General features: G+C 40.2%; 1 protein-coding gene across 1 annotated transcript; it reads left to right on the plus strand.

The window, feature by feature from the left end:
* Positions 1 to 4,206: 4,206 nt before the first annotated feature.
* On the plus strand, positions 4,207 to 13,416 carry eaf2 (ELL associated factor 2). The gene is made up of 6 exons (XM_061792618.1): positions 4,207 to 4,383; positions 5,029 to 5,123; positions 5,195 to 5,331; positions 7,838 to 8,028; positions 9,914 to 10,177; positions 11,414 to 13,416. The coding sequence occupies exons 1-6, from the start codon at positions 4,281 to 4,283 to the stop codon at positions 11,455 to 11,457; spliced, it is 834 nt and encodes a 277-aa protein (XP_061648602.1). The 5' UTR covers positions 4,207 to 4,280; the 3' UTR covers positions 11,458 to 13,416.
* Positions 13,417 to 13,448: the final 32 nt, after the last annotated feature.

Consider the following 13,448-nt stretch of genomic DNA (forward strand, 5'->3'; position numbering starts at 1 on the left):
TCTAAATCGCGTCTTAACCACACAATTTCGAAAGGTCCACAAACCCAACTAACATAGACAATTTACAATTACTACCATAGATGCATTTTTATAAATACTCAAGACGATTTGGCCTAACGTACTTGTTTTGGAAACATCAAAGCCACTTTTGAGTATCATGGACAATGTTAGTTATCAAAGACAATAAGTAACATGTAAAGATTTCAAAACGTCCGAATTTGCACAAACACTGGAGGCATTTCCGAGTCTTTGACAAACCTAACATACGTTTTCGTAAACATCAAGGACAGTTGAGACAGCGAGCCTAACATGTTTTTGTAAAAAAAAAATAATAATAATCAAAGACAGTTTTGAGTCTTCGACAAACCTACAGTATGTTTTCGTAAACATCAAGGACAGTTGAGACAGCTAGCCTAGCATACATGTTTTTGTAAAATTCAAAGACAATTTTGTAGTCTACAACTAACCTATCGTACACGTTAATAAACATCAAAGAAATTAGGAGAGGACATGTTTTGGAAGAATGTTGAAACGTACACATTTTGTAAACACTGAAGGCAATTTCGAGTCTTCCACAAACCGAACATTTATTTTTGTAAACATCAAAGACAATTTAGAGTCTTCGACGAACCTATATCGGACATTTCAACACCAAAGTAGCTAATGTAGGAATTTTGTAAACATTTAAGGCACAATTTTGAGTCTTCAACGAACCTATTGCACACATTTTCATAAAATCGAAGATGATAAGGAAACATGCACGTTTTCTTACGGGATGCAACCTTGAGTCTTCAAAAAAAAAACAACATACATGTTTTCGTAATCATCGAAGGAAATTTTGAGTCCTCAACAAATGAATTGTACACGTTTACATAAAAAAAATCAGAGACAAATACTAAATCAGAAAACGTGTACAGTAGAATCGTTGAAAACTCTAAACTCTTTGATGTTAACAAAATCTCTTATCTTAGACTCGCAATTGTCTTTGATGTTTACAAAAATGTGCGTAAACAAAACATATATTGGGCAGGTTGAAGGTTCCAAATCGTCTTCACTTTTTACGAGAATGAACACAGAAGGTCATTGTCTTTGATGTTTACGAAAATACTGAAGTTGGGCTCATTGGAGCTCTTGAATCATCTTAACTCTTTACAAAAACACACGCATACACATACAAACAGGGTTACAATAGTTTGCTGAAGACTCATGTTAGGTTTGTTGAAGTTTTGAAATCATCTTTAATGTTCACAAAAATGGTACGCTTCTAATTGTTTTTGATAATTTGATATTTAAAACATGTACATTACGTTTGTTAAAGACCGTAAGCGGTCTTTGATGTTTATGAAAATGTGTTTGTTGGGTCCAGTAACATTTCTAATCTGTGTCCAATGTTTACAAAAGCATGTACATTAGGGTTCAGAATTTGGGGGATTTTTATGAAAATGTGTAGAATGTGAATCATCTCTGATGCTTACGAAAATGTGTAGGTTAGGTCCGGTAATGTTTCTAATCTTTCTCCGATGTTTATAAAAACACGTATGTTAGAAAATTAGGGCATCGGCTTCTCTTCTTTGATTGCCGTGAGCGCCAGGAACGAGGTTATTGTCAATGTTGTAGACAGTTGCCTGGAAACCCAAACAACTGAGAACATCCAACCCCCACAGTGGAGGATGATGATGATGATGATGTCACCAAAGTGCAATCGGCCCACGTCTCCATAGGGTTTGATGTTGGGGCCCTCTATTGGTCTTGGGGCCGGGGCCCCCTATTTCTGCCAATAATATTGATTGATTGACTCTGACTATTGATTTCTGTTGGGGGAGCTCAAAGCAGGTGCTTGGTCCACATCAGAGGATGACCCACCAACAACCACCGCCATGGAAACGCAAACCCTGCTGGCTTTCCCTTCACACTCAATGAAAGTGAACCCAACAGCCATTGATTGACAGACAGATATAACGGTACAGCCGCTTTGTCCAAGTAAAGCCGGCCTGGAGATAAGTCCAAGCACAAAGTGGCCAAGAGCCGGTTCTTGTGTCACAATGTTGATCCTTTAACAGAAAGGCAGCAGATGGACCCTCCTCACTAAAGGCTTACGATTCATTAGGCGTTTAAAGACAGCAAAAGAGATTATTTCCTGATTAGGCTCTTTTTGCTGTCCTTTGAGATCTCAGTCGTGCTGCTTATCGCCACTAGAAATCAATCTTTGGGGATTGGAATTGATTTTCCAATGCTCGGTAAAAAACAACAACAATAACATGCTAACAGTTGCTGTGCTATGCAAACGCAGTCTAAAATGTGCAAAGGCAGATTGAAAAGGATTTTACATCTTTTCGGCTACTATTTCTATTGTGAATTGAACTAATGCTAACATGCTAACAGTTGCTTTGCTAACATATTCCCATACTTTTCAGTGTAGCATATCTGGTACAAAATGTGTTAAAAGAGATTGATAAGGGTTTAACATGCTGTCCTGTGCTCAACGACTATTTTAAATGTGAATTGATCTAACATGTTAGCAGTGCTATGTTAACAAATAGCAAGATAGCAACCACAGTTCTAAAAGCGATAAGGTAGATTGAACATCTTGCCCTGAATACATGTACTATTTAATGAGACCTGATCAAATGCTAACATGCTAATAGTTGATATGATGAAATACACAAAGACAACGTCCATGGTCCAAAAGGCACTAAAACAGATTGATAATGGTTTAACATCTTTCCCTGTATTATTGCACTAGTTCTAATGAGAATTGATCAAATGCTAACAGGCTGGCAGTTAAAATGCTAAACTTTAACTGCCCTGTGTCAACCGTTGAAACCTTCATGTTCCTGGGAATTACAGTCTCTCAGGACTAGAAGGCCAACTCCATCCTCAAAAAGGCCCAGCAGAGGATGTAGTTCCTGCGGCTTCTGAGGAAGCATGGCCTGCCACAGGAGCTGTTGAGGCAGTTCTTATACAGCGGTCATTGAATCAGTCCTGTGTTCTTCCATCACAGTCTGGTTTGGTGCTGCGACTAAAAAGGACAGACTCTGACTGCAACGGACAATCAAAACTGCTGAATAGATTGTCGGTACACCACCTACCTACCCTCGAGGACTTGCACGCTGCCAGAACTAAGACAAGAGCATGCAAAATTCTCTTTGACCGTCCACATCCTGGTCACCTCCTCTTCCAGCTCCTTCCCTCGGGTAGGCGCTACCGAACAATGCAAACTAAAACAAGCAGACATTCCAACAGCTTCTTCCCTCTTGCCATTAACTTCTTAAACAGTTCACTTATAATTCCATTGTAACATGCTGCAAAATTTTTTGTCTTGAGTTTGTTGTCACATGTCTGTCGGGCCAATTACACATTACTCGTGCACTCACTGTAGTAGTCTCACCACTCTGCACTATTTGCATATGTGTTGTTGACCAATACTGGCCACTCATGTGCCTGAGTAGCATCTGCAACATTTGCACAATCGACATTGTCCCAGATTATCGCACTACTAGTCGCTTAAAACTGCATACATTTCTTGAAGTCTCTGCGCCCTTTGCACAATGGTCATTGCACCGGACTATTGTTCTATTAGTCATGTCAAACTGCTCTAATTGCTAGAGGACTCTGCATCTTTTAGCACAATTGTCAAAATAATAATAATAATATTGTACCTGCATTACCACATTACTGGTAACCTTTTATTGCTCAGTGACTGTGTTATTTATGTCTTTATGACTGTGTGTCGTCGTAATACAGCGGCTCCAACTACCGGAGACCAATTCCTTGTGTGTTTTTGACATACTTGGCAAATAAAGATAATTCTGATTTAACAAGATAGCAACTTCAGTCCGAAAAGCGCTAAAGGCAGATTGATATGGATTTAGAACATTTTGCCCTGTATTCAGGGGCTAAATGCTAACATGCTAGCAGTTGGTATGCTAACGTTTGCAAGAGAGCATCGATACCAGGCTTAACGGCTAAATGAATGACAAAAACTAAAACAGAATAAATCATATTATTTTACATTGCATAAAAAAATTAAAATGTACTGTAAAAATGATGTTTTTATTTATGTAAAATACTATGGCAACAGAACAATTGTTTAACTTGATTTTAAATGACTTAAACGGTGTCGTCATTTCGATTGACAGGCGCTAAGCCACTGGGCACACGGTGTTGTCTACCCTGGTCCAATCAGAACGAAGAAGAGGCGGAGCTTGGCGACACCTTACATTACATGGCTGTCGAATGAAAAAAAAAAAAGTTTTCATCCAGCCATCCAAACTCTCAGGATGAATGGAACAAGTTACGCCAACTTTGACAACCAGGAGCACGTTTTGAAATTGGGCGAGACCTTCGAGAAGCACCCCAAGAGTGCCTACCACACCGTGCGATGTAAGTGGACGCTTCAGTCGTAATTTGTGGTTTTTTTTTCTTCCCCCTCTTCCGGGCTATTAGTTAGCATGCTAGCGCGCTGATCATTTCCTTTTCATTCGATCACGCCTGTCCAACAAAACTAACCACCTCTAGAGTCCATTTGTATTGGCCTCTTGTTTCACGTTGATGTGGGTGTTTTTCTTGTTAATGTATTTTTAATACGTTTATTCACCGTGGAAACTACTAGCAGCAGCTGTCAAATGTAGCGCGTGTGTTAGCTGACCATCAGTGAAGGCAACGCCGCCATCTTGTGGTGGCGTAGTGACGATACTACCCAATTCGTACAAATGAAATGGTTGACCGACGGTCCAAAAGTAAAATAATTTGTTAATAATAATATCTTGTCTCGCGTCGATTTTTTTAAATTATTATTTTTTGGTCAACTGTAATGTATTTTTACATCACCCAAAGTATTCCACATTTAACATGGGGGGGGGGGGGAATCGGAATTGAAATGAATGGAAATGTTTTTCCAAATTTTACTAATTGTAATTGATTTGAACCATTGCAACTTCATATTATTTAGCTCATTCATGACATTTTCCGTTCTCCCCAAAACACCAACATTTCATGTAATTAAAAATGCTCCACGTTCTTCCCCAGATGATTTCAAACCAGCTTCGATTGACACAGCCTGTGAAGGGGATCTGGAAGTGGGCAAAGGAGAGCAAGTCACCATCACTTTACCCAATTTAGAGGTGAGTCTCTTCCTTGTCTGTCCTGTACGTGTAGGTAATTGTTTAATAATATTTGTTGTTGTATGTTTCAGGGCTCAAGCGCCCCAGTGACAGTTTTCAAGGGGTCCAAGCGCTCATACATGAAGGAGTGCATCCTCATTGTCAACCACGATACTGGAGAGTACCGACTCGAGAAGCTCAGCAGCAACATTGCGGTCAAGAAGACAAGGTACCCACATTTGAGTTGTAATGCTTTTACGATTACCTACTCAACTATGGGGCTGCAACTAGGGATTATTTTAATTAGGGTTGGGAATTGAGAACTGATTGGGTCCATGGGGCCCTGCACCGGGTGGCCATTTGTCGGGGGGCCTCGGTGGGGTCGGCGAACCGCCCTGGGTCCCTCGGTGTGGGACGTGTCCCGCCACCGGGCTGCTCTTGGATGGACCCCTGGGCCAGACACCACCCCTCGATTGATTGGGTGGGGTCCTCAGCCTCCGCGGTGCAGCCACAGCAATTACAGGACACTTCTGTCAGTCTTTGTGCATGGAAAACCGTGTCAATTCACTTGCGTCCGCAGGCACACACCCCTGGGACTCTTTCACTGGGTGTGGGGCCACTCACTTATTGCGACAAATAACTCACGAATATGCAAATTGCTTGTGTATCCCCTCGCTCATACTCGTCCTATAGACTTTTATAATTTACATAGTCAATCCCACCACACTTCAGTTGTGCAGCCAGGTTTGCGACCCTTGTCCTGCATGCTTCTTCTCCTGTCCTTGTCCTGTTCTATCTTGTCCTACTCCTTCCCTCACAGGGTGTACCACTACAGCCCCATGCAACACTCATATGTGTTTCATTGTTGTAGATAATGTAATGACTTAGTTTTCTCATCCTGTTTACAATTAGTGCTTTGTCTTTTGTCTTCGTTTCTCTCCCCCTCTAGAAACTTTGTTCTGTTCGACTCTGATTCTCAATAAACTTCAATTATAATACGAAGAAACCATAGCGGAAGCTTAAAAACTCCACTGTGACACAGTAAAACTGTTCCGGCATAAAAGGGATACAGATCTTCCATTCTGCTTGACCTAACTGCCAAACAGGACTTGAGAATTGAGAACCGATTGGAACCGCGACTAACATTCCGGTTCTCCCGGAATCGTTCAAATTAAAAACAAATCGGTTCCCAGTTTCGATGCCTAGTACGCCCAACCCCGAAGAAGAAAGTGGCGAAAACCAACGAGGAACGCGCACAAAGATGTGCTTGTGCCCAACGGCGGCGGCGGTGAGGAAAAGTGTGTCTTAACTTTGTTAAAATTAATGACCAGTCGCCTCAGTGCAACACTTGGAATAAGATTATATTGTGCTAAGGAGGCTTTCACGATGTCTAGCGTCTGACGAGCTCCTTCCCGAGTCCCGCTCCGAGCCTCAGCATTCACCGCGCGGAGCTTCAATATTTTTGTGTTATCCATTACTCTTGCTCTCTCTCAGTATATTACATTTGTTTAGGGCTGTCACAATAGCAAATTAGCAAAAGCTAATGTAGAACAATGAATGAAATATCTTAGATACAAATATAAATAAAACAGACTCAGGCTCTGTTCACAAAAATTGCACTTAAACAAATAAACATTTGACACAGAGGTATAAACAGTCAATAATGCCATAACAGGCAATATATTCCCAATCAAGTTTCCATTTGGTTAAGAAAAAGTCCCAAGTCGCAACATAAATCACATCACAACAAGTAGATCAAAGCAACCTGTTTTGATTCAAGATTTTTACTACTTTTCAAAAGTCTGCAGCCTTTCTTTAAACCCTGCTTTGTCAACATGTTCAATGGCTACATCTCTTACAATAGTGAGTACGCTATACTGTACATAATGTGAGCATACATGCACCTTGTACGATGTCACGTTTGTATTTGCATTGTTGGGCAAGGGTTCCATCATTGCAAGCTGACGGGAAACGGGAGATGTCCCATGTTTTTTCTTCCCAACTGAAGAAATTGGGTGGGATTGGTGGAGTTTAAAATTGATTTTGTCACTTTGAGGTTTTAAGTTGTGATGTCTTTCTTGCGACTTCATACAAATTCAACATACCAGCTCGTTGCCGTTAGCGGGATGGTCGCGTTCATCTGGCTTGAATCCAAAATGTTCCCACATCATCGCGGTGGAATTAGGCTTTGGAACTAATTCCATTAACTGTGCAGTTGCCGGCTCGCCGTCAGAAAACTTAAATTTGTGTATGTGAGCACCCGCATTTCAAAAGCACGCGCGCGCATCCACACACGCACACAAACACACGGCCAATCAGATGGAGGGTCCCCACCTTTCACTAATCGCTGATTGGTTTAGAGACCATGATGGGTTTCATGAGTGTGCTATCAAGTTACTGAATTTATATATATATTTTTTCTTCCTCAAATGACTGGGCACCTGTACGCATCTTATTTATTTTGCCTCACCATTCAAATATTAGGACACATATGCGACCAAATAGTCCTGTCTTGTAAAACAAAAAAAAAAAAATCATACGCCGGAATTCCAGCACCGCGACAAAGTACTACACCATAGCTCTACGTTCTAAAACATAGATTTATCGTACTTTATGCGTCCCTGCTAATTTTTGTGCGTCTCAAATGCGAGACGGACATCAAACGAGATCCCTGTTAACGTGTGGAACTCCATGAGTGTTTCACTTTTTCTTTGTCTTTTTGTGATGTTTTCCAGGGCCGAGGGCAGCAGTAAGATTCATTCGCGCATGGAGCAGCAGACCAGTCGTCTGGGCCAGCAGATGAAGAGCAGCGGTAACAGTGGTAGCAGTGGAAGTGGAAGCGGAAGCAAGAGCTCAACGGGATCCAAAAGTTCTCCGCCCAAAGAGAAGACGTCGCCCGCGTCGCCGATGGACGACATTGAGAAAGGTAGCCTCCCTCACCTACGTACTTACGTAATATACAAAGCCCACTTCCAATAAAGATTGCACATTCTTTAAAATGTAAAAAAATAAAAGTGCAAAGATTTGCTAATCTTTTTTAACCTATATTCAATTGAACACACTACAAATACAAGATACAGTGCCATGAAAAAGTAATGGCCTCCTTTTCAAATTCTTATATTTTTGCATAGTTTCCCCACTTTGTTTAATGTGAACTTAAAATGCTGGTTTTAAATGGTGATTTCATATATCAAGGGGAAAAAACTGTTCAACAATACCTGGCCCTGTGTGAAAGAGTAATAGTTGTAAATGTTCAGGCATAAATTTGACCTCAAGCTGAAGCGCACTTGGGTTCTGCAGCAGCATAATGATCAAAACACCAACAATTCAACTTCTGAATAGCTTAAAATAATAGAAATTAATGTTTTGGAGTGGCCTTGTCAAGGTTTAGACATGAATCTGATTGAAATGCAGTGTCGTGACCTTAAAAAGGGAGTTTATGATCGAAAACCCTACATTTTTGCAGAATTCAAACAATTCTGCAACGACAAGTGGGCCAAAATATCTCTACAGAGATGTGAAATACTCATTGCCAGCTATGGAAAACGCATGATTTCAGGTGTTGCTGCTGAGGATGGCCCAACCAGTTATTAGGTTTAAGAGGCCATTACTTTTTTTACACAGGGCCAGGTAACTTGAAATAGTTTTTTTTCCTTAATAAATGAAATCAACATTTTAAAACGGCAATTTAAGTTCACCTGGGTTATATTTGTCTGATATTTACATTTGTTTGATGATCTTAAACATTAAAGTGGGGAAACTATACAAAAATCTAAGAATTTAAAGAAGGAGGCCAATACTTTTTCACGGCACTCTATTTAATGTTCAAACTGATAAACTTTCTTTTTTTTGTGCAAATAATCACTCATTTTGAATGTAATGCCTGCAGCAAGTCCCAGAAAAGCGGAGACGGACATGTTTACTACTGTATTACATGACCTTTCCTTTTAACAACACTCAATAAGCGATAGGGAACTGACTAACACTAACTACAACTCCGTTGTTGTACTTTGTGCTTAGTAATATGCCACATTTTAATGGGAGACAGGTCTGGACTGCTGGCAGGCCAGTCTAGTACTCACACTCTTTTACTAAGAAGGCACGCTGTTGTAACACATGCAGAATGTGGCTTGGAATTGTTTTGTTGAAATAAGCAGGGACGGCCCTGAAAAACACATTGCTTAGATGGTGGCATGTTGCTTGAAAACCTGTGTGTATCTTTCAGCATTAATGGTGCCTTCAGAGATGTGCAACTTACAACAACTGAGACTTTGGGGATGCTCCTTTTATCTCCAATCATGACACTCACCTGTTTTCAATTAATCTGTTCACCTGTGGAATGTTCCAAAGAGGTGTTTTTTTGAGCATTCCACAACTTTCCCAGTCTTTTGTTGCCCCTGTCCCAGCTTTTGGTACGTGTTGCAGGCATCAAATTCAAAATGAGAGAATATGTGCAAAAAAACAAAGTTTATCAGTTTGCACATTAAATATCTTGTCTTTGTAGTGTATTCAAATGAATATAGGTTGAAAAGGATTTGCAATTCGTATTATTTACGTTTTACGCAACGTCCCAACTTCATTGGAATTGGGGTTTGTAGATTCCTATCTAGCTAGCTACCCACCTACATATCTAGCTCCCAACCTATATAGTTACAAACCTATCTAGTCTTGCTGCTAAATGACATACCCATCTAGCTAGCTACCAACCTGCCTACTCAGTCCCCTATGTGGCTTGCGACCTACCTACAGTACTTGTACATAGGGCTACTGTGTATCTAGTTACCAACCTACTGAGGTGTTGTCTCGTTTAGAGCTGATGGCAGAGGCGCGCGTCATGGACCAGATGAGCAGCGCCAGCTCCTCCAACAGCTCCTCGTCCTCCAGCAGCAACGACAGTTCCAGCAGCAGCGACTCGGAGGACGAGCGCGGCGGTGGCACTGGCTCCGCCGCGCCCCCTAATGCGCCGTTGGCCCAGAACAGCCACAACATGCCCGTCCTCACCACCAACAGCCGCCTGCAGGAGGGAGGAGGAGGAGGAGCAGTAGGAGGAGAAGGAGGCCTCATGAACACACTCAGTGAGTAACCATCAAAGTACACAAAATCAATTTAGAAAAATAGGGATTTTATATATAATATAGACATGAAAATAAATGAAATTAAAAGGAATGCAATGAGAATAAATGCCACTTATTAGAATAAAGAAAATTGTATAATTCATTGACTAAAAAGTACTTATGCTACAATAAATTACATGGATATGAAAAGAAATGTAATAAATTCAATATATTCAAATACATTAAAAATTAGTACGTAAATTAAATCTGAAAAATCATTATAACAAAGATATAGCAAATAAAAAAACTAAATTTAAAATAAAAAAGAAATTATTTTACTAAGTACAAAAATAATAATTTACTAATTTACATTAAAACAATTTTAAAATAAGTTAAAATTAGAATTAGTACAGTAAAGGGGAAGTTAAACCTCACATTTTTTGTTTTTTTTTCCTCCCAAGAATACATTGTATGTGCCACCTGTAATCACAACATGGTATTCTGGTTAATATTGCGTTCTTGGAATAAGAATTAAACAGAATAATTATTCAGCATTCACAGGGGCCCGCCGTTTTAGGCAGTATTACCCTCTGCACCTGGAAGCATGCACAGAGAGTCTGCGAACCTGTTGTCCGCAGACTCCCTGTGTATGCCGTGGGTTGTAGACATGATAGTTTGAATAACATTTTCGCAAGTTCAACTTCAAACTATCATTTCAGCAACCCACAGCATACACGGGGAGTCTGCGAAACCCTTTTCCGGGTTTGGTCGCGTGACGTACGGAATCATCGCAGGGGTTAGTTGTGACGTTAATTTCAGTTGCCATAAGAGGGTGATATTGCCTAAACTGGCAGCCTCTTGAGAATGATTAATTATTCTGGTTAATTCTTGTACCACAAATGCAGTATTAATCAGAATACTGTGTTTTGATTAGTGGTGACACATACAACGTATTCTTGCAAAAACAATTTGTGGGTTTACTTTCCCTTGAAATAAGACTGAACATCAGTCATAAGGAGTTAGTATAAGCTCTAAATAACTAACTAAATGGAATAAAAAATAATTGTGCAAAAAATTAAATTGAAAATGTATTCGATTTAAAAGGGAATATACAATCTACTAACTACTAAGCACAAAAGCCGAGGCTGGGAACAAGGTTGTGCGTTTACGTTTGACACAGTTGTACCACATGTTTCCATTGTATGTTTTTCCACAACCAGTCCGCCATCCTTTGCCAACCTTGTTTTTGTCTTGCAGAAAATGACCTCCAGTTAAGCGAATCGGGCAGTGAAAGCGACTGACCAGTCACCAGCCAGGACGTCTGCTCACGTCCATTTTGGTTCTTTCTTGATTAGTTCTTTTTGTTTTGAGATGTGTTCAAGAATCCTGGGAAACGCCAGCGGTTTTATTTACATGTCCACCAATCAAGTCTTAAAGCGCCCACAGCGGTGCTGCACATTTCAGCTCGGCATCATGGGTAATTTACAATGTGCCTTACATGGTTGCATCTCTTATATAAACTTCTTGATTTTTTTTTTTATTATTTTTTTTTATTTCAAAACGCTGCCTCCACTTGTTCGTTCGTTCACTCATATCATGTTGTTCCCATGCTGACCGAACTTTACTATTCGCTCTGTTAGCGTTCTGACTAAATCATGCTAGGTTTTAGCAACGTAGCTCAGGGTTTGCCAAAATTATGTTCATGCCCATGACCTGAACTTACAAACTCTATCACTAAAATATACATAGTGCCATAATGATGGGATAAACTAACAATAAGTAACACAAAATATATGAATCATGATGAACATTAGTCAAAAGCTTAGTTGCAGTTAATTAGTAAAATCAGCCTGCGGCTACAAATGGAATCACAATCCGTTTTGATTCCCGTTTGGAGTGACCGGGATGTAGCTTGTTGCTACCATTTGCTAGTGTATCCTCCATTGTGTATTGCTAGCGTTGCTACCGCTTCTAGTTGTCAGTGTTGCTGCTTGACTCTTTGGCTAGTTGCTAACGTTGGTCTCATGTCTAGTTGACAGTATAGCTAGTTACCTCTGTGACTTGTTGATAAATAGCCAGCTGCTAGCACATCTAGTTGCCATTGTCGCTACTTGCTGTTGGGACTACTTGGTAACTTGTCGCGTATCCAGTTGACAGTGTAGTTAGTGTCCTCCATTGTGTTGTTAAAGTTGCTATCTTATCTAGTTGACAGTGTAGCTAGTTGCTAACTATGCTAGCAGCTGACAGTGTAGCTAGTTGCTAACCATGCTAGCAGCTGACAATGTAGCGAGATGCCACTGTGGCTAGGTGCCAACTGTGTTAGGTTCCGTTACATGGCAATTATTATTATTATTTTTTTTGTCTTGACCAGGTCAGTGATGCCTTGTAGCTTTAAACCTGCCATACTTGAATCCAAATCATTAATTTATTTCTCCAAGCAGTGAATGGCCTGATAATAAGAATTATAATAAAGTAGGAGGAAAAAGTATGTGAATCCTTTGGAATGTCTTAAATTTCTGAGCTTAATCTAAATCACAAGACTCACCACTACACACGACAGTACAGGGATAATGGTTGCCAGTTGGGGACCTGGTAACCATCGTAATAGGGTGAGTGGTGGGTCTTCACATTTCTCTTGGCTTAACTCCCTCCCTTTGGGACTGGTCGGTGCGCTTTGATTGGACTGGTTGGTTTGTTGTTGCATGTCCTCACCGGGTGTCCTGCCCCATCCACAAAAAGGAACACGATTTGACTGTTGTAACGTTACTTGTGGTCAAATATCTAGACCAGGGGTGTCCAAACTTTTTGCAAAGAGGGCCAGATTTGGTCAGATGAAAATGTTTGGGGGCCGACCATTAAGCCTGACATTCCTCGAATCATTACCATTGTAAATTAACATGTAAATATGTAACTATATCACTTTGCTGTCTGCAGCTAGGTCGATATTGCAAATGAGAATCTGTTTTCAATTGGATTACCAGGACAGTTAAAGGTTAAAATAATAATAAATTAAATACAAACGAACCAGTTTATGAAAGTTGAAACATGTATTTATTGATTTTGTTTTAACAAATCACATCCCAGCGCATTTTGACAAAGAATAGTATAGTGACTGTACTATTCTGTCATCTGATTTGACTATAGTATAGTCAAATCAGATGACAAAAATTTGACAAAACTGTCGTTTGATCATCACAAAAAATCAATTCACTGAGACTCGTAGCTCGCCTTTGTAGAATTTTCATTTGAGTCACGGGCTCTTGAGAAAAAGCGCTGCTGTGCTATCAAAACC

This window comes from Phyllopteryx taeniolatus, chromosome 12 (genome assembly GCF_024500385.1).
Source record: "Phyllopteryx taeniolatus isolate TA_2022b chromosome 12, UOR_Ptae_1.2, whole genome shotgun sequence".
Classification (NCBI taxonomy): Eukaryota; Metazoa; Chordata; class Actinopteri; order Syngnathiformes; family Syngnathidae; genus Phyllopteryx; species Phyllopteryx taeniolatus.

Coding starts and splice junctions, on each gene's coding strand:
- eaf2 (XM_061792618.1), top strand. CDS start 4,281: ATGAATGGAACAAGTTACGCCAACTTTGACAACCAGGAGCACGTTTTG. Junction 4,384..5,028: donor TGCCTACCACACCGTGCGAT/GTAAGTGGACGC, acceptor GTTCTTCCCCAG/ATGATTTCAAACCAGCTTCG. Junction 5,332..7,837: donor ATTGCGGTCAAGAAGACAAG/GTACCCACATTT, acceptor GATGTTTTCCAG/GGCCGAGGGCAGCAGTAAGA.